Source organism: Lagopus muta, chromosome 12 (assembly GCF_023343835.1).
Source record: "Lagopus muta isolate bLagMut1 chromosome 12, bLagMut1 primary, whole genome shotgun sequence".
In the NCBI taxonomy this organism is placed as follows: domain Eukaryota; kingdom Metazoa; phylum Chordata; class Aves; order Galliformes; family Phasianidae; genus Lagopus; species Lagopus muta.
This window is the reverse complement of record NC_064444.1, coordinates 13265553-13287959: the sequence shown is the minus strand read 5'-3', so window position 1 is coordinate 13287959 and position 22407 is coordinate 13265553. Positions and strand designations below refer to the sequence as shown.

General features: G+C 38.9%; 1 protein-coding gene across 8 annotated transcripts in view; it reads right to left on the bottom strand.

Moving 5' to 3' along the window:
• The window catches only part of ADCY7 (adenylate cyclase 7), a 62376-nt gene that overhangs the window by 12142 nt on the left and 27827 nt on the right, over window positions 1–22407 (bottom strand). For all 8 annotated transcript variants that reach the window (XM_048958349.1, XM_048958354.1, XM_048958357.1 and 5 more), the window contains 13 exons: window positions 17111–17646; window positions 16140–16340; window positions 14019–14180; window positions 13111–13260; window positions 10663–10811; window positions 10249–10360; window positions 8599–8726; window positions 8196–8354; window positions 4583–4715; window positions 3215–3400; window positions 2320–2363; window positions 1849–1929; window positions 738–810 (listed from right to left, as the gene is read on the bottom strand). In XM_048958349.1, coding sequence (XP_048814306.1) covers window positions 738–810; window positions 1849–1929; window positions 2320–2363; window positions 3215–3400; window positions 4583–4715; window positions 8196–8354; window positions 8599–8726; window positions 10249–10360; window positions 10663–10811; window positions 13111–13260; window positions 14019–14180; window positions 16140–16340; window positions 17111–17281 — 1749 coding nt within the window. In that variant the 5' untranslated portion in view covers window positions 17282–17646. The remainder of the gene's footprint in view (window positions 1–737; window positions 811–1848; window positions 1930–2319; window positions 2364–3214; window positions 3401–4582; window positions 4716–8195; window positions 8355–8598; window positions 8727–10248; window positions 10361–10662; window positions 10812–13110; window positions 13261–14018; window positions 14181–16139; window positions 16341–17110; window positions 17647–22407) is intronic.

Genomic DNA, 22407 nt, shown 5'->3' with positions numbered 1-22407 from the left:
TTTTTGTGATTACATATATATAGGTTTACACTGCACTATTCAAAACATACGTAGAACTAAAAAACAACAAAAGAAAGTCACCTGAACATTTGCAACATACACCAGCCCAGAGCAAAGGATAATTTCTAGCCTAGAGGAAAATCCAGCACCAATTATGTAAATCAGAACTTCACAGATTTGTGTGATCAAAATCCTTACAAAAAAAGGACATACATGGAAGTAGATCCAGTGTATAGACATGTGTGTGTAGACATACATACTACATACATGTGTGTGTTTTTACAAATACACACACACTGCATATTGGTTCATTATATATATGTGCTCCAGCAACTATGCACATGCATCACAGCACAGCAAATTTAGGAACCTAACAATAACGGTACTATAGTTGCAATTTGAAAGTAATTTCATTATGGATGCAGTATTTATATTTTTTAAATTCTCATTACTTTTGAAAGTTCTTCATATGGTAAAACCAGCCTAACTCCTACTGACTCCTTATGGCAAGAATTTAACCACAGATTAGAAACACTTTCCAGAACATGGATTGTCAAGGAAGAGTGGCCAACTTAAACGAATCATGAGACCCACTTTCCATTAGGTACCAAAAACCTCTCTGGGTTTGCACTCATCTCCAGAATCCAGTTCAAGAATGAAAACACGGTTTTAAGTATACTGTTATGCTGCTCTGAACCAGAAATCAGACCAAAAACTATTATTTTGCTCTTACCAACCTCTTTTTCAAGACCAGGTTCTGCAAATATCAGTGAAAATCCACAGAAGTCATCAGATTTGCCACACCATGGGCTGCATGCACAGAGATACACATGTTACAGAATGTACAGAACAGCCCAGGAAGGATGCAAAAGCACTGTACTTATACAGGGTGATGGTGCTGCAGATTTATACACATTTGACTGCTCTGAAAAGTCTTTATAATTCATAGGGTGACCCATGAACTGCTAAGTTTTTAGGTTGTTGACAGGCAGATCCAGAACTTGCACTAACGGCAGACTTTGCCATTTATGTGCAAAATGTAACCCCAGACCTTTTCTGCAGTTTAAAAATAGTCACATAGGACAGCAAGTGTTAGAGATGGCTGACAGCCTCCAAACTCTGCCCTTAAGTATTACCAACAGCATCACCTACTAGGAATAGTAGGAAGAACAGTGTTAATGTCCTTGCCGTAATTTAGATGAAAGATTTTCTTCTTGAATTCACTGGTTCACATTTGATAGGAAATCTAACTCTGTATTTTAAAACAAAACAAAACAAAACAAAACAAAAAAAAAACAAGGAGAAGACAACGTTGCCCACTCTTGTCTGTTTTTAAATGTAACAATAGAATATGGACCTACAAAAATCATCAAATCCAAATGCCTACTAATGCCAAACGCACCATCTGCTACTGACTGACCATTTACTATGAACTAATCTGACATTAAACCAACTTTATTAATACCCCAAAACCACATTTTGGCTTTATACATAGGCTTTGGTCAGGACTGCACCCCATATCTTCATATTTCTTATTTTAATAAACAGAACACAAGTATTAACTTCCTGTCCCTGCACTGCAACTCAACTCATTGCTTTGGACAGTCCTAAAGTGATAACTCTGTTATTTCACAGTGCCATACCACATAGAACAGCTAGACTAGCCGTTGGCTTGCTCAAAGAATGAAAATAACAAGATTATTACTGAAAACCAAAGCAAAAAGGAAATTCAATTTAAACAAAACATTGCAAGACAAATACCTGGTAGCATTTTTGAGAATTAAGTTTTGCATCTGGAGTTAAAATCGAGAAAAAAAAAAGATGACAGAAAATAAAAGCTTTGCATACTTAGTTGAACTGAGTCCTTCAATGGTTGACATCATTTCATCATAAATATCTTCCTCTATTCTTCCCTTCTGAGAGGAATTTCTGTGAACAATATGAAGTCCATGTCACAAATGCTATTCAGAAACCAGTAATCTCTTAATCCTCTCTATCCAAACTACACAGTGGAATTATCACACACATTGTTTATCTTAACTAAAAAGCTTTTTGACAAGTACAGGTATCCTAAATCACATTAAAATAACATCTGGCTACTTTCAAAACTGAAGGAAGATGGGCTGGGGAGAAAGCCTTTAGAGAGTGCCAACTATAACAAACATGAATTTAGATGCCTTTTAAAAGTCCAGAGGCCTAGCTGAACATTTTTATTGTGGAAACAGCATACACACTGATTAATCAGCCAAAAGATCACATACCTACAGTAGACAGAACAGAGAATCACATATCAAGAAAAAAAAACCAAACTCAACAAACCTGTCAGAAGTCCTCTGGCGCCCAGTGGAACACAGAGGTATTTCCTAAATCACGTAAGGAATAAAGAACAAGTTACACACTCAACAATGTGAACAACTATTGAGAATGAACTATTGAGAGGAAGTAAAAAAACAGTTTTATTGACAAACATTCAAGAAACATTCTCAAACATAAAAGCCTATCAAAACCAACATTTCCCAGCAACATTTTCTGCTTTAACAAGTGGGTGTTTTCTGTCCTTTCTGTAAAAATTATTAGAAAATAATTTCACAAATAATTTCTCTGATTTTTCTCCATACACTGAAATAACTAAGATGAGCAGAGACAAGTTAACAGGAAACCACTTGCACAAACCTGAATGGAATGATACTTCATTTTTAAAATTGCCACTGCCATCTCTAGGCCTCTGTTGGGCCTTGGAAGCACACCTGAGAGGTGTGCATCTCCTCCTTTCAGCTTCCAGTAATGGCAGATCATAGGAAAAATGAGTTTTCTTAAATTATTTACTGACAAAAGCCTACTATAGATGGAGGGACGATTTATTTTCCATAACATTTCAAGTAAATCATGAATGCATCTAGAAGCTAGAAAAGAAATAATTTGTCCTAAAAGCACACATATTGAGTACAACCCAGAATGGAGAAATGCCAGAAGAAAAGATAGTTTCAATGTTTTTCTTTGAATGTTTACTCTAAGCATGATATGCTAGACTTAAGTGGAGTGTGAATATTGTTCTGACTGAAGTAGTTGTTGCACAGATACCTGCTCAGTTCTGTACACATATTTAAAGTAACGGCAGGAATCCACCCACAAAAAATACGTCAGATTTCAAGTTTCAAAGCACAGACACAAGTAGTTCATAATTTTAAGATGACATAAACACTTCAAACCTCACCTTTCTTTGCCTTCCTTGTGAAGTCGAAGAGTCACTGCTCACACTTTCTCTGTGGTTTAGGTGGGCAAAGGGCCTGGCTGCTCCCCAGGACTCTAAATAACGTGTCATCCGAACAGATGCCCGCATCTTCAGCCCATCATTCACTCTTGTTTTAGGAAGATGATTATTTGATATGCACTGTTTGGACTAACAGAAAAACACAGTAACTTAGAAAACAGGTAATGATACAAATTACAAGCAAACAAAGCTCAGTGTAGTTGAGTAACAGGAAACTAACCTAGCCACTTATTAGGACTTGACATTCATCAGCAAAGTCAGCCAACCTCGATTCCTTTCTCTCATTTAATTAATTTCAGTTGTAGTAAATCATGACATAATGAATTTGCTTGAGCTGCCTTTACAAGCCTTCACTTGTAAAACAACTTCCAAGCTTCCTGGTTTGAGAGTGATGATACCAGAGATCCTGGGACTATAGGTACAACTGCCATGCAATCAGCACAACAGCAGGAATATAAGATTCCCAATTTCTGAGCTAGAGCATATCAAAACAATAGTCAGCAAAAAGATGACAGACTCCCTCTTAGATTATATCCTTATACAACAGGTAAACAGGCAGTGCTCATGCAGCAGTTCCTCTGTGGGTCTAAAAGGAAGATTAAACTACAGAATAAATGGATGCATCACTGACTGGCTACTTGCTACCATCTCATGGGTATCTCCATGTCAGCAGAGACCACTTCAATAGAACTAGATCTTCAATCTGTGGACTGGGCATGCAGTGGGGAAGGTTGTTTCAGTGTTGCGTACATAAAACATACAAGGAAGATGAGTTTGAGCTCTTGATAATTAAAAGTGGCTCTACACTGTCTCTCCCTGTAAAGATCCTGAAGGAAAGGAGTTCACCGTTTCTGTTTTTCCTTTTGAAGTGCTTTACTTGCCAGCCGCAAGCCAATCCAAACTAGTAATGCTTGAGGCGTTACTCATCCCGAAATGGGTAACAGTTTCTAACCTCATAGCTTGAAAGGAAGGTGAGCCTTGCATATAAAACAGCACGGAGAAGCTACTGGAAGCTGCTGGAAGCTACTTCACAGAGAACATTGTATCTGGAAGTGGCTACACAGCATGGGTGTTCTCTCACGACTTCATATCACCTTTTGATTTGAATTTGTAAGCCACATGCTTCAAGCAAATACACGGTCGAATATAAATGCTGACTATATGAACCACGTATGAGGTTTTAGACACAGAACTGAAGGATGTGCTTTCAGATCTGAAGTCCCAACTCTAAATTATTCAGATGACTCACCCCACAGACACCTCTAATTAAAATGTATGAATTTAGATATGTGTTTAAAAACACGCACATACCCTTGGATCAACCACCAAGTAGGTTTTGATATTCATGGATTCAAGGTAAGGATCTCTAAGGTGTCCATTTCCTTCTTCTACTTCATAAGCCTTGCCCAAGTGATTTAGCGTTGCTTCAGTGATGTGTACACGACTGAGAACGGAAGAAAGAAAAAGACAACCAAGCATTTAGAGAAAGGTCATACTAAGCATTTCATTTACATTTCAATGGCTACTGCTACATTTCTGCTTTTCAGCCACCACGTGCTTTGGCAGCGAACTCCAAAATCCTGCCAGTACTTAAAACTGCATTTGCAATCCATCACCGCAGTCCTTTGTTGTACATCTTTCATACAAAGTATCCCAAAAAACACTTCCCAGAATGAGATAGCATCAGTACAAGATTAAAAAGAAATAAGCGCAGTAAGAGAAAGAGGGAGATAGGAGAAAAAACATCATTACCGAAGATCTGATGACTGAGAAAACAGACATACAGGCAGGTTGTTGCGGATGGTAAGAGCTGCACGGAAAGCTCACATAAAACGCACAAAGGAGGACAGTCTTGGGCTGGAAACGCACGAGGAGTGACAAAGAAAATATGGAAAAAAATTGGAAAAGGTTTTTGTCAACAAGGAGGGTAAGTCTTGAAGTCTGTCTTTTCTGACAGAAACAGCTAGATTATAACACAGCAACATGTCTAATGGGAGCAGCTGGCACTTGTTGTATCCACTCATGCTTTCCCCTTGGATGTTACTTAGTTCAGCGTCCCGAATCACATATTTCCACGGAAATGATGAGTTACACTCTTCCACACAACATCTGTCAATGAGAGACCTCATATCTTGAGATATGAGAGGCCTCATCTATACACATAAGTGTGTATATATGCACATAATTTTGTTATATTTTTTCTAGTTGCCATCATCCCACAACTTTCCCATTTTTCCTTGGCACAGAGGGGTTAACCACTGCACCATCATCCTTACAAGCTATCAGCACAGAGCTGGTAACAGCACACTTCTAGAATGGAAACTGACAGCACCTGTCTAACTGCAGAAAAAAGGGGGTGATGGTCCAGTCCAGCTCAACTTTCTTAACCTGAACAGGATATGTGAAGATAAAGCAGCCAAGAGCTGAAGACCCACGGGCTGTGGCTTCCCACAGAAGAGCAAAAAATCCCACAACTCTTTTGGAACTAGAAGGTAAGAGGTTTTTGCTTACGGGCAATTTTCTAAAAAGACTATGTTTGGGGATTTTTTTTCCAATGGATTAAGCGGTTTTGAAATACAGGCAAGTATTTGAATCTGAAATCTTACAGCCAGCTTCTGATTGCCACTTCTCCCCCCTCACAGGAGCTGAGGCATACTGAGTGATGTCTGTATTAACTCAGCATTTAAAACACACACTTTCCTGTCTTTTTCTACTTACCTCATCTGTTCAGTATCCGCTTTTGTTATGGATCCTCTCTCCTCTTTCCAAATCACACACTATCGTAACACATTTCAGATCTTACTGTAAACTTCTTTCTATTTGACTTATTATGCTGACAACTTCCAACAGTTACTAATGCTTTACTGGATTCCGTGATCAACACATAACAAAAGCTGCTAAAGCTGCCTCTCAAGGCAAGCTTTGACATGCACTAAGGCACCTCTATCAAAGCAGAATAACTAAAACACCACATTCTCACTTCCCTATGCTAATATGCCTGAGCATGTATTTCAGTGTTTCAGGCACAACTATGTTAGAGAAATGGTCATAAATGTGGTTTTAATCTTGGTGCAGTGCTTGTTGTTTTACCAATATATTATTATGTTATTACAAATGTAAATAAATTTTAGACTATGAAAGAAGAACAAGGATACTCAGTCAAAAGGAATAAATTACTCATAAAATGAGCAGTTTCTCTGCATCTTTTCAAAAGTCTTCAGAATTTCTTCACACAAAGGCCCAACACACTTACACTTCCTATTTTAAATAAAAGCCTCACACTGCTCCCAGTGACAAAACTTCTGCTCACTTCCAAAGGAGAACTAGCTAAGATTGGAAACTATGGAGAACCCCAGACAGATTATTTTTCCACAGTAGAAACTACACAACAAGTAGAAATCCCACCTCCCTGGAAGGCTCAGTCTTCCAGGAACAGAAGAACTCTTGTGGCCAGTTTTAACACATGGAAAGTGAGTGCTACAGAAAGTATTGTGTGTTACATTTTGGAATCAGCAAGCAAACCTAAAATAACTTTTATTTCTATCAGAGAATCAAATATTTGCATGACAAACGCATTGGAATAATCAGTTTTTAAGGTTCGGCAATAGTCCTAAATGTGATATTTGTATGGTGTTCATGTCATATTCAGAGTTGTGTTGTTTGCTTTGCCAAGAAAAGAAACTTCGCAACTCCGTATTTTTGTTTAACCATGCAGAATTGCTTTGAAACACTCAGCCTGGATGATATTGCAACCATTAATTAAGTTCCAATTAGTCTGCTTTCTGTTACCAAAGAAAGAAAAGAATGTGATATTCGTATCCTTCTACTTTGCAGAACTTACCTAAAATACAAATAAGAAGACACTCTACAATGACAGTGATATTGAGCAGAAAAAAAAAAAAAGAGTAATTGGAATCTCAATGCTTCATAGTTTTCAATGGAAAATATACACCTCTCAGAATGCCATTCCATTAATAAGTATTAATTTGCAAAGAATACCAAGAGCTTGCAAAATTACAGCGTTGTTTGGGAAGGGTAAAAACAAAACTTTCAATATGGTCAATTCTGTGTAAACCACTGAAAGACAGGAAAAAAAAAAAAAAAAAAAAACCCTGCCAAATTTTAATCCCCAAGGTTCAACTTAAAAACCAACTGTATTGTCCTCATTTAGGAAAGTATGCAGTGCTAGCATTTAAAAAAAAAACAACCATTTATAATTGTCCTTTTCAGTGAGTACCTTCAAAAGCACAGCAAAAATCTGAGGCTCAAGCCAAACACCCTGCTCTGCTGAGTGACACAAAGCAAGTCATGCTACATTTTGCCCCAGCTCATCCACCCAGGCCTACTCATTCTCCTTCCCATTCTGCCCATGCCAAATACAGCTCAGAGAGAATACACAACAGCCAACAGCTCTAAATTCTTCTTCCTTGGACGCTCCTACACTCCTCTCCAGGGTCTATTTTAATTTCTGAGAGTTCAGGGTCGTGAAGTGTTTGAACATAGATCTAATATAAATCAAGTGACAAAGGAACCAACTGATATATCAGCAGAAACACTGGCTGCTGTAAATATGCAGCTTTTCTTTGTCAACCTAAATTCTGTTTCTATTCTTACAAATATAGTACTATCCTTGTACCCAACACAGGTCAAGCCGACACAATAATACAGCGCTAAAGCCACACAACTTTCTCAAATGAAGGAGAGGTCAAGAAGTAGTCACTTTTCTAATAATATAGTTTTATAGCTCATCAAAAAATAACAACCAGAAAACATTAGCTTTTTACTGCTCAGGTAAGTACACATCTGTCCCATTTTATTCACACCATTGTATTGATTTGTGTCACGGAACAGTTACAAATTCCACAAGCCATGACTATGAGAAAGGTGATGACAGTGAGCCAGCAGTGAGAGTGGAGGACCTCACCCAGGTACGCCTGCAGACTCCATACGGTTGGCTAAGGAAACATCGTGAGACCAGACGTCGTACTGCCACTTGCGGAGGCCGATCACACCACACAGCACGTTCCCAGAATGAATGCCAACTCTCATGTTGATATCCACACCTGTAGCTTCTCTCACCTGCCTGTAGAAGAGAGGAGTTAGAGCATAATTTAGCTTTCTGTCCTTCTCTCTTCCTTCTGGAGATCTATTAAGGTTTAGTCTCATTATATGCTCAGTGCAAAGGCAAGAGACAAACTTACGACCTGATATGTAACTATCAAACTAGAGGCAATAAATCACATTTGACAATGACAACACTAACAATAACTTGATTCAATACCTTTATAGGGTCTATACAATTAAAAAGTCTTTTGTGTTATGCTTACTTTATTGCTTCACACATGTCCAGTCCCATTTTAACACAGTTTCTGGCATGGACCGGCAAGGACACAGGTAGTCCTGAGACACAGTAGTAACAATCTCCCAGGATTTTTATTCTCATGCATTCGTTCTCCTGAAAAATAATGATTAACATATTTAATGGGAAAAAACAAACAAACAAAGAAAAGAAAAACCTGCAAGGAGACCAATGACACCAAAACTAGGACTTCTCTACGTCATTGTGACAAAGTAAGGTTGTATTCAATCCTGTCTGAAGCAAAACCTACTTCTCATTCTCTGCATTCAAATGACTTAAGGGTAACAGAAATTACTACTTCAAGTGTTTCTGAAATCCAATCTTAATAATTTCTGAATTAATTCTTGGAACTGTTTGCAACTGAAAAAAACCATCAATGGAATTACAGCAGTGAAAAAAACTTTCAAAGAATTTATCATTTGGAGGATGAAATCTACTTAACTATCTTTTATTCATCTTTTTTATTCAGGTGATAATAAATTAATCACTTTGTTCACCTTTCCATCAGATTTTTAGGGCAGTGTCATAAAACCTTCACAGAATCTAGGGAGAAGTTAGGAATTAGGATGCCTAACCTGGTATATCTGCATACAAAAATTTTATTTTTAAATTTAATGGAAGAGGAAGTTGGCACACAGCAGAGTTTGCTGTCACTTAACATCAAAGCAGTTTGGCAGCAGAAAACTCCCAAACTCTGCAACAGAAGACGTATGCCTGTTGTTGGCTGAAGAGAGAAAAGAAGACCTCATCATATTGTCTTTTGTTAAGATATCACTGACAAATTTTAGCTACAAGGTTTACAAGCAGGCCAGGCTGTGAAGGTTTTGACTGACAAGGGGAGATGTCATAATCAGGGACAGCTGCCACTCCAGCTGCAAAACCATCCCTGCTGGGGAACAGCCAAGCAGTTTTTCCACCAACTAAAAAATACTATCATTTGCAACAAATCAGTGTCAAGTGATCGAACTAAGCTGTTCTTGTCACTTCAAGCCTCAAAAGAATATCCGTTATTCTACAACATTTGAAGCCACCCAGTAGATTCTGAGTAAACCAGCTCACACGGCCCTGAGCTTCTCCATTTTGGAGATCAGTGGGTAACCTTATGTTAGAGCTGGTAGACTTCAGTATCCAGCTCAGTTTCCAGGTTAGCTTTTATTAGGCAGTTTGGAGCCTACAACATCCTTACATAATAGAAAAGATGACAGAACAAAAACAGAGAATAAAAAAAATAAAGAAATACAAAACACCACAAGAATCTCTTCTTATAGCCCAACAAGAGAGCTGGAAGACCTTGTCTCACAAAATGCAAGTGCTTTTTAAACCAGGCCATTTGCAGAAAGTAGTGAAAAATTCAGATGTATCACTCAAAATCCCAACTCTTTTATATTCTTATACCCAAGGAGCAGTTGCAAACAGTGACCAAGTATCTTTCACCCCAGCTCCTACTGTAGCAAAAAAGCAGCTAGGATGGCATGACTTATTTTTGTGCATTCTTAATTCCTGCTTTGATACCATACAGTAAGTAGGGCCCTCTTATTTTCCAGTACTTTGAAGTTCTAACAACAACTGAATTTTAACTAAATTAAATCCCTGCTGCACAACAAACCGCAACATGTACCTTTGCAATCTGATCAAACTTTCCAAAAAGTTCATTCAGCATCACTACTAGTTCCTTAGGAGAGCAGTCACTGGCAAGGCGAGTAAATCCTACAATGTCTGCATAGAGAATACTAGACAAGAACAAAAGGAAAACAAAAAAAACAGATGAAATACAAAGATGTGTCTATTCCACAGTCAGTTGCACGTTAAAATGCACTTAATAGAAAGCACCTCAGCCTTAGGAAAACAACTCCAGAACACAGGGCGAAGCATCTTGACTCATTACGAGTCTGGGTGACATTATTTTTCATCGACAGGAAAGGAGCTCACTTCACCCTGAAAGTCTGTCTCTGATTTTCAGTACCACTGAACAACATGTGCTAAGAAATTAGCAGCTTATATTAATACAAATACCTCTCGTATTTCAACTTACCTAACATTTTCATGCCTTTTAACGTATAGAATGTGGAAGTTGTTGTCATGCATTTGCCTATTATCATTAGTTTCCTTTAGTCGCTCTATGATTGCCAGCTTCATTTCCATAGATATATGAGCTGGCAGTATGGATAAAAGCAAATTTTCCTAAAAGGGGGGGAAAAAAATGAAGGATGTAAAACTCTTCATATACTAATTTTGAAGCCGCAGGATTTAGTGACCACAAAAAGGAATTTAGGAGATAAAACCTCTTTATTCAATCACCCTTTGAGGAACGAATGTCACATTTTCCAGAAAAAAAAACATGTTCCATTTCAGTTCTCAAAAACACTGATTTTACAACTGAGTAAGGGTTGCATTTTATTTTCTTCCTTGTGACCCACATGCCACATAACTCTAACTATGAAACAGAGTAAAGAAAATCAATATTACTACAATTTCTAGATAAAATAAAACCTCCCCGCCCCCCCCCCCCCCCCCCCCAAGCCAATCTCAGGATTACATGAGCATTTTCTGATAAACTTTAGATAAAAGCTTAGTTTCTGTAACTAGTAATCTATGCAGTATTAAAAACTCACAAACAGAGCAAACCAGCAACTGATGCCACCGAAATAAAACTTTTCTGAGCTGTGTGAGAATAAATCTTTTCATAAACCACTTACATTACTTGCATATTCAGTGCATTATCTGTTACGCTGGCTTTGTCTTAAAAGCCTGTTCTTCAAAAGAAGACAGCATGAATCTGCCAGGCAGAAGAGGAATACAAAGGAAGAGTGCTTTTAATCCAGGAAGGGCTCTGCTGCTCCATAGCAGGGTCACCACAGAAAGGGAAGCACCGCATGGAGCAGCTACAAGCAGGAACTTCTGATGACACTGCCAGCAAAGCCAGACGATTGTGTAACTGAGTAAAACTCTGTCCCTTCTGCCTAAAATTTGTCTCCCTTTCCCAAGAAACCATGCAGCAGTCCACAGATGGGAAGAAGCTGCCAGGATTGCTTAACCAGCACTTGCCACCAAAATAAATTCCTTGGGATCACAGTGGGAAGAAGGAACTCATCAAGCACTTGGCTAAACGAGCCCTAGACAGCAGTCTGGCTTGAGACTGTCTCCCAGAAATAGAACAGCTTCCTTTCTCTCCTCCAGCAATTTATTAATAGGAGAGCAAACTTTGGGGAATAACTCAAATGAAAACAGAGCCCCACTGCATGTCGTGGGGCCATGTGATGCTTGCTGACATGTTACACAGCTTTCAAGGAAGTGATGATGAACCCCAACCTGCAGTTCTTGTATTATCTTCATAGGGAAAAAATGGGTGGCAAAAAGATAACTCAGAATTGTCTGGCAAATTGCAACACAGCTGAAAAGTAAACTGTCCATAGACTTCAGCTCATCTTCACTTCAAACAAACAACCATAAAACATATGTGCAAGTTACCACATCACCCAAGGATGTTTTAGAAGCACAGTGCTTCTGTAAGCTGCTTAAATACTTTGCTGGCTGTTGCACAGGGAACAGCTTTCTGCCAGGGTTTTCATGCAGGTTTGTCATCTCACAAGATTAGCATCAGAGGCATTCTTTTCAATTCTGTCATGTCAGTCACTCCTCAGCCCCTTCCTTTTATCTGGGAACTTGTGGGCAGAGAACTCAGCTCACATCAGCCTTCAAGAGCTGCTGTTCCTAACCCTGCTCACACCAGGATAAAAGGAAGGCATGCTACTTTCAGCTTTGATACTTCCTTACAGTCCTTCCTCAGTAGGAGATTAAAGTTCCTTGCTTACTCCTTAAATATCCCTGGAGTTCAGAGATGTAAATGTTATCATACTCCAAACTGTAATGTATTATACGATTCTTTCATAGAATTACAGAATGGCCTGGGTTGAAAAGGACCATAATGATAATCTAATTTCAATCCCCCTGCTATGTGCAGGGTCACCAGCCACTAGACCAGTCTGCTGAGAGCCACATCCAGCCTGGATTTTTTTTTCCACTTAAGTTTCAATTTTCTCCTAGCAAAACAGTTTCTGAGACAAGAAAATAAAAGAACAAACAATACTGCAGAATTTCAAAGAAAATTCATAACAAAGGGAAGCACAAAACTGCTGAAATTACCCCAAAGTATTTGTCAGGACATTAAGGACATGTTCTTTTGGGTTAGGCCAGCCCCATCAACCTTTTGTGCTAGGAAATACAAGTTAGCTGAAATAACTGGCAGTAACATCCTTGCAACAAATACTGTGATTTTCATACAGACAAACTGCATGGAACAGCTTCCTCCTTTCAACTTCCTTCTTTTGTTACTAACGGCACAACTTTTATTTTCGATGTGAGGTGGGTATTATGAAGATCTGCCCAAGCCCTTCTACGAACATTAATCACAAACCTTATAAAATTGCACCAATTTTAGAAATGCAAACAAGCAATTCATAGCAAGAACCACTTCACTCACTTGTTGCCTCTTTTCAATCTTCAGTTTCATTCGGACCTGAATGCACTTTAACGTGTATCTATACAAATCCCACGAAGCAACCTGCATTTGGCGTTTGTGAAATGCACCCATCAAATTACCACAAAGGAAAACGACAGCATTGGCAAGTACCTGCACAAGAAAAATATTCACCTACTGCAGAACAGTCATCGATACTTCACCAGTATGCTTACTAGCTCCTTAAAAGTAATCGATCCCAGGCATCGTTCCCCTTTCCCTTACCTGTTCACACCAAGTGACAACATTTCCATTGGCCAGGATGTACCTGGACAACAGAAGCTAACTCACACAGTAAGGGCACTCAGGTGGGAACATACAGCAGTAAAACGAAACAACTCTGCTGTACCACTTAGCACTTTTATTTGCAGACACCAGTGATTGACTCTCAAAACCATGCATCAGCACGCTGTGTGAAGTCTGACAAATATCTGCATTGAAAGAGCAAGGTGCTGCTGTGAACACACCCTGTAAGTAAGGGATAGGAACACCAAAAGGTTCTGTAGCACTCCCAGGCCCTGCCGACTCCCTGGGGCAGCAGTGGCCCTTTTGATCCACCCAGCAGGCAGTGTCAGATGAAGATAGAACCCATCTGAACATCACAGATCGGGAAGAAAGATTGTGACAAACTTTGTCTTACACTGAATAACAGTTAAGAAATTCTGCTTCTTCCCTTACATTAGAAAATCAAAATGTATTATAAATGAAAGTAAATAATTTTTTATTGAAGGCATGCAAAACAGACATGGGCTCGTGATCCAAATTCTTGAACTTTGTGGAAGTTTGGAACCTAATCTAACCAGGATAGTTATGCCAATATCAAATGGTAATATGACTAGGTTATTTAATGACTTAAAGTAGCTTTTCCTTACCTGAAACAGAATGGATCTTTTATCTGCATAAGAATCCTTGGATAACACACTTAGAACGATAATATGGGAGAGAGCAGAAAGAACACTAATTATGACTGCATCTCTCATCCCAAAGGGTAGCATGGTATACACTGTGAAGATTATGAACAGAAAAAATGGCACCTAGTTAAAGGGGAAAAAAAAACCAAAACAGTTAATCACACACACACATTATTGTGTGCTTAACAAAACTCACTAAAGAAGGAAAGCAGCAGCATTCTTCTCATTTTGAAGTTGAACAATGAAATACTGACATTTCTAAAGCAGAGTTAAAAACATAAGGAAAGAAGTAGCCCCAGAATCTTCCAGGGAATTAATAGATAAAGATTCAAAGACAAAATGATTAACATGATGCATCACTTAATTTTTCCAGTTGTCCTTGCCCTTCACTCTTAGCTCACCCATTACAGCTGAAGATGCACTTTATCTATCAAGAACAGTGCACTGCAAGGATAGCAAAGTTGAACAGAATGGGATTTCTCACCTTCTCCAAGTTAGTATTTTAATCTTAAAAGTACCACATTACTTGTTTATTTAATCCATATCTGATAAAATCAAAAGCCCAAATAATAGTTCTCAATCTGACACAAGAGAATAATCACTATTGCCACTGACTATGTATTTAACAGAAGAGATTTTACAAAATGCACAATGTTCTGCTACACAGCTAGGGATAAAAAGGAACGTCTACAGAAGTTACATCCATATTTATAGATCTGTTATAGCCAACAGTTTCCACATACATGCAAAGTAACAATGTCAATCAGAATATATGGCAGTGTCTCTCGCTCAGCTCTTTCTCCCCACTGCAACTCAACTCATGCTGTTCCAGACAGCAGCTTCCTCCGAGGAAGTTTCAAGGCCCAGACTACAGTGAAATGCTTATCAGCACAGATCTCTTTGCTTGAGACAGAACGTAACAAGCGAGCAAACAAATAAAAGGTTTCATCCAACAGGAGTAACCTTTTAAACGTTCATCTTTACTATTTCATTTGCACCAAAACTTCCTCTTCCTTACAACCCTCATCAGACCGTTCTGAAAGCTGTGCAATATTTTTATAAGCCCAGACAAGCAGAGGTTACACTTCATTTAAACAGTAGCCTTAATCTGTGATAAATTAAGAACTTGCAGTAAAACTTTTGAATTCTCCTATTTGCTTCTGCTTTCTAATCTATAGTTGCCTTCTATTTTTGGCTTTATATCACCTTTATTACCAAGTGACAATGACACAAGACACTGTGTTGCAGCACTGAAAGCAACAGAACCAAATCTTGCTTAATTACATGTTTGTATCTATAATTAAGAACTAGATTTTGGTTTTGTTTTGATTTTTTTTTTCTTATGGTGATATCTCCTTTCTTAAATAAAAAAGTACTGAATAGCAACTGTAAATACTGGTGCTGGATCCAGGCCATAATACAATCAGATATGGGTTGTTTAACTCATAATTTATATCTTTCTTTATCTGAAATAAAGAGGGGAAAGGGAAGAGTCGGTAAAACAAGATAAAAACTCATTTTTATTTTATTGAAAACCCTTCTGTTTGTATTATGAGAATTTAGGAGGAGTTTCCTACAGATTATGGTATTTTTGGCATCACAAAATCTCCCGTCTTCTGATCAGATACCAAGTAATGAACTTGAACCGCACCCAGCTATGCCAGGACGTGTCATTAATTCTTATTGTTCACCTCTGCCATGATGTGAAAACATGCTTTCTAGGGCACACCCAGTTCCAGGGTCCTTTACACATTTCTTGAACACCACTTTGTCACACAGAAATCGATCAAAGCTAAATTTTTAATGCAAAATTCTCTTAGAAGTGAACTTGTAAAGATTTTTAACCTGTTTATACAGAAATAAAATTACAACTGAAAAGACGCAGTTCCTAAATAGAAGTGTGCAATTATCCAACCTTCTTAGCTGAACAAAAACTGACCAGAATGAATTAATCCAGGAAAGCACACTAAATCTCAGTTTTATGCTGCTATAATGTTCAGAAAAAATAAAGTGCACAAGCAGATTCACACACAGTGACCACAGGTTTTATGGTAAATACTTGAATAATTGGGAAATACATACCTGTTCCCATGCTGAAAAATAATCTCCTCGTTCAAGAAGAGGAATGTAACCTATCGTTAAGAAGCAAATCCAAATTGTAACTCCAAATAAGGTTAGCCATCTCCGAAATAAGGATTCGATACATAAAAGTAAGTACATGACTGAAAATATGACAAGAACAGCACATACTGCAATAATGAAGGCAAGATGAATACGTGCTTCCTGAAAAAGCAAAAGAAAGCATTATGTTTGCTCCAACTTTCTCCTTTAGAAAAAAAAACTGGAAAATTCATTTGTACTCTCCTGGAAACAGATCAGAACTCGGGTTAGCGTACTTTAAAAGCTAAGCAGTCTGGCTGCAGCAGCACTAACACTTTCTGGCATTGATACATTCAGAGATAATACATAGTACTGAAGATATCCAGTCCACCCAGCTTCAGCTTCACCATTTTCATTTCCCAAACTAATCTTTTTGTTGTTGTCTTTTAAGATAAGTTATAATCCTGATAAATGCATTTACGGAGTTCAAGCTTTGCTAAAGGTGGTGTAGCAGCTCTTTTCCAAGTTTTACAAAGGATGACTTGCAACACATATGAATATTGTTGCTACTCTCCTTTTTTAAAGGAATAAAAGCTGAACAGTTTACAAGTACAACTGGTATGATTAAATCTCTTTAGCAATTAACCTAAAGCAATTAACTCTTTCCACATGCAGCACTGCATTTGCAAAGCAGTGTTAGAAGGCAATAAAAGACTGTAACAGCTTCCTCATCACCCTTACAACATTATCTTCAGATCAGCTACTCTTTTTTAACTGCTGTCAACTGAGAACACTTGAAGAACATGAGAATTTTTATTTTAGTTTCTTTTTCTTTTTTTTTGTTTTAAACAGAATTATAATATGCTACACGACCACAACTTTCTTTAAGCTGCATCTTTCCTCTGCATACAGTATCCCTGCACTTTGCTGAATGAATACTGATCAATACTCACATCTTTGACAAAAAAGATAATAATTAGTGTGGTCCAGAAGATGATTGCAATGAAGAGCAGCAGTAGCAGGAGTGGAAGCTGCTGGCTCGTGTAACGGTACTTCTCATAGAGAGGGTCTGTGATCCTGCAGTCATCGCTTTCACTGAAGAAGTATTTACCCCTCGCTGGCATTTTATCCCAGCCTGGCTGCTATTTCTCTCAGCCGGCAGCGCACACACAAGGACACAGCTGAAACTCCTTCTTCACAGAGAATGCTTGACTTGTTACTGTCGCCTCTGCAATCCGCAGCCACACTGAGTAACACGGGCTCTTGAATTTGACTTCTCATGAGCATGAACTTCAGATTTCCAATGCTTCCAAAAGCAAGACAGTTAGTCTTCCCAAAACCAGGAGTCTCACGCATGAATCTCTAAATCAATGCATATTGGTGCTGCTAGGATCTTTTTTATGGCTTTTTTTTTCCCCTGCTTTTTTTCCAATTATTATTTTGCAGGACTTCTTGCAGCAAGCGTGAATTTTGCTTCCTGGGATGAACTCTGCAGAGAGAAGATACAATTAAAGTAATTGACTTCATTTGAGTGGACACAGTGTTCTCCAAGAAAAGTGAAAAGCACCTCCTTTCACACTGTTTTGATTAAAAGGAAGGAAAATGAAAAAATGATACAATTCTGTTCAAGCCAAAATTCACTCTACTGTATTAAAAAAAAGATACTTAGCTTCAAGCTGCACATACTGCATTTATCTCCAGTTAATAGTGTTTCTGCGGCTATCGGTGTGCTCTATTAGTAATGAACATTAAGGAACAAACTGTATTGTTAATTGCTAATGACCAATGCTTTCCAAATAGATTCACAAATATAACTTGTTCCGTGCCAAATGACTTGCAGCAAAGCAAAAGAATGGGGGGATGGGACGGAGGGAAGCATGAAAAACAGGCTTTCAGGAGAAGTTTTATTAGAACTTGATAACAGGACGGCGGCTTCTTTGTCACTTGACTACCGTCACCATGGTGCCTATTTATGTGGGGAGAAAGAACCAGCTAAAAGGAAAGCCAAATTCTAGCCAGCAACTGTCAAAAGACAAAATGTTTAGCCATATGTGTTCACACTGCATTCACACTGCAGTCAGGAGTGGCAGAAAGGAAAAAAGTTTCAGAAAGCATACTGAATGATTTAGCCTATGTAAACACAGCCAAACACTAATATACCATCCTTTAACTAACAACCAAGAAGGAACAAATAGACATACCATACTGACACTGGACAAAGAAAAGAAACAGCGAACTTCTGCAGGAAAATGAAAAATTAACCTCTTGCTTACAGTATATCATAAATTTGCACTAATTATAAAAAGATAAAGAGTGTACTGCACTACTTTCACTGATCACAGAACCATGGAATTGTTTGGGCTGGAAAGGACCCTTAAGGGCCATCCAGTCCAACACCCCTGCAATGCACAGGGACACCACAGCTCCAGGGGGTGAACTGAAGTTAGTAAGTTACGTTAGTTATGTAAGCTAAGTTAGTAAGTGACTTAACGCAGGTATTCAAAGCTGAAATAAAATGGAAGATATTCTTCAACACATCTTTCCCTTCTGCTTAATGGTACAACTGATATCTCACCTGAACTTGTTACTATTGAGCTCTCCTTCGTAATAAAATGGTCTCCCACAGCTCAACTGAAAAAATAATTTAGGCACATACATTAATGGCATATGCATCGTAATGCTCTTTTGCTGTGTGTGTGAATGCATCATAAAGATCACTGACAGCCAAAGGAAAGGAGATGCCAAGACAAAATTTAAGTGTTCACGTCATGCTCTAATATCACGTCATCCACATCACACAGGTGACTGCTAAAGTGCTTCACTCTAGCATCGGCCGGTTCCTTCTTCAGAAAAATGCATCAGAAGCTGCAATTTTCATCTGAATCAGCCCTTCAGTGGGAACGGTGATACACTGCTGACCGTGGGAAGGTTTCAGCCGTAACTCACTCCAAAGGCAGAAAACTCACTACTCAGAAGACAAATTTCTTTAATATAATTTCAGAAATCTGATTTTCATGATAGTAAATATTTTGAGATGCTTTTTTTCCCCTTCCAACTTGCAAAACCAAATCTGCTTTCTAAAATTAAGTATTAATTGCTATGCAGTCATACATTCACAATTACGAGGCACATACAATCCTGCCTTGGGCTGCTGACTCTGAAATCCAGGAAAAACGAATTCACAGTTTTCATTCTGTAATTTATTCTTCTGACCACGTCTCTGAAAACACACCACCAGGGACAATCTATTCTACAGCTCAGTTGTCTAATTAGTTCTAACATCAGTTCAAAAGATGAAAAAGATGTTAAATATTAACTTGGAGCTCTCTCTGAATATTATTAAAGAGTTTTACAACATTCAAAGTCAGAGACAAGTCTTGTCAATGACTTAATTGCTTTTAATAATACAGAGAGTGCTAGCTTATCAATTCATTTATTCCTTCTCTGATACTCACTGCCATGTACGTAATTATGAACGAGGCCTGGGTCATAGCATTTTCTTCTCAAAAACTCTATTAAGTAAAAAAATCCCAGAGCAATACTTCACTGGTTTAACAGAAATCTGTAATGCACTACAAAAACTTGGAGATAATTCTAGACTTGATTCAATTTGCACGTCTCCACTGCCACTACCAGAACCCTGCTGAAAAAGAACCACACAGCAACTTCTGCTCCTCCACCACAAGTTAAGAACTTTGGAATGTCAAATTTCTCACAGTACAAGACATCAGCTACTTGCAGCGGCAAAACTGTCAGCACTGTGTGGCTTGATCTAAAACACAGAAATCATTACTGATATCAAGTTAAATTACTGGAAAGAATTAATTAAAAAACAAATCTTCTGTTCAAGAAACTAACAGACGTAGCTGGAAGTCCCCACTTTAGTTGCCTTTCCTCTGAATTCTTTCCAAAAGTCATCTTAAAACACAGAAAAAAGACGAGAGAAAACCAAATTCTAAGAATTCTCTGTCTCACAGGTGACAACACAACATCACCAATGGAAGGCACTCCTGTGTAAGTGTACATGAGCACTGTTCCTCACAGTATCACTTTTACTTTTTTAGGTCAGTTTCTTGGAGATTTGATGTTCTCACACCACAAGAGAGGTGTAACCCAGAAATGGCAACAGACCACAGAACCCAACAGCACTCCCAGAAGTACCAGCATCAAACACAGCACGCCTAGCAGGGACCAGACCCAGAGCTCTGGTCATCGCCTTAACAAGAAAAAGCATCCTTACTTTGGAAGTCCTCTCCTGTATTCTGGAGAATTAGAAAGGAGTAGGAACAATCTGTCAACACAATTATTTTGTTACGTGTGTATAAGAAATAACCCAAATAGTATGGATTGGAAACTGCACTGAGAACTGACAAGAATGCCTACAAAAGAAATACACAACATTCAGCCAGATCCAGATGAGCTCCAGCCATCTGCATGGAAGTTAATGTGACAAAAACCTGCTCAAACAAAGCAAGAAAAACAAAGAAACAAACAAACAAGAAAAACAGCAAGATAAGACCCATGGCAGTAAGGTACCTTCCAGACCCTGAATCACAACCACTACAGCAGCCTTGTAAATCCATTCTGACTGAAGCCAATAGAAACAAAGCTGCATTTATATTCAGCAACAGAAACTTAGGTAAGTACTGGACAGAATTTCTCTCTCTCTCGCGCGCACACACACACACACACACACACACACACACAGCCACCTCTGGCTCACCAGGGCAAAGAAGACCATGTTTTCTGCAGATCTGATAATTTCTGAAGGCTCTATGCTTCCACTTAAAACAATTGCTAAACTTCCCAGTCTCCTACTGACAAAGCTATAGGATTTTGTTGTAACAGACTGTGGAAGCTACCATCTTCTGGAGCTCTTCTGTTGTCCAGCACTAGTGAGGCACTTTGTGCCAATACAAAACATTTTCTTAGGAATGGGCCTTGTCTCTGCAGTCTCCGAATAGGCACAACTGCGCTACAGAGCCAGGAGAGATCAAGTGCTTGAAACAGAACAAAAACAAAACAGGAACCCAGTATCATGGGCTAAACTCACAAGTAGTATTACGAAAAGTCAGAGAAAACTTCTTTTGCAGCTTGTTTAACATAAGTGGTTACGAAAAAGCAAGTCTGATCACAAGGAAAACTAATCAGGGACCGTGCATAGCACAGACAAGATGGAGGTGATCAAACTCCTGTCCTCCCATGGCTGCAAGAACTCACCCCACCTGCCATCTCCAGCCTTGTCCTGCACAGCAGCACCATTTCACTAGGGTACAGATTCCCCCAGCCATTTGCTTGCAGATAAATTTTCACAACAGAGCTACTTACTAAACATAACATTTTCCCACCTTATTTTCCAAACAGGCTACTGCTGCTTTCCGAGTTGCATCAGTGCTTTCCATTCTAATAGCTGACAACCACCTAAATCATTTCATTTGCGCCCCAACTTTCATTCCCGGTGAGCATCTGTAATTACTGTAACTGTTCGGGAGATTTGATTTCTGCCTCCCAGTGATTTATTCAGCCCTGTATGTGCATTCTGCATCCAGTGCAGACAAACATGCACTGAACAGTGAGTAGAAATCAAGTCTTCTTTTTTTTTTCCTCCTGGAAATGGGATCACATCAAAGTCCTGCATGTCATAAGCCATTTAAAGCTTCTAGCCCCCAAAGTTTAATTTCTCTGAAACAGTACCAAATGGGTAAATGCCATGAAGCTCAGAATTTTTCTAGATGCTTCTCAAAATATACTTAGATCAAAAGCTCAGTTTGAGCCTCTGTCCTGGTAATAACTGGGGGGTCTTGCCCTTGGGTCCCAGTTCTCTTCACAAGCAGGAGTTAGTGATATCTGCTCAATAGCACTTTGTTTCACCTCTAGCAGTCTCTCCTGCTGCCTGGACAAACATCTTACCTTCAGAAAGCCCCTACCTCCCCCTGCTTGCTTAGGGCTGGTTTTCTACCTGCACCCATCTCCTGGCCATTTGCCCTGCATTTCCCATCTACTCCTCAAGAAAGTGGCAGAGGCTCAGCAGTTTTTCCCCATGATACACAGAAGCATTTGCATCAGCAACATTGCTCCAGACCTTTTCTATTCCCTTCTCTTTTTGTAACATGGTGCAGGTCACACATCAGCCCAGACTGATGGGATAACTTTGACAGCTTCCTTTCCAGCAGCTGCCTACAAGGATCACTGCCAGGGCAGGGCATGCAGGGAGACACAGGAGGAGATCTCAGTCACTGAGGGAGCACAG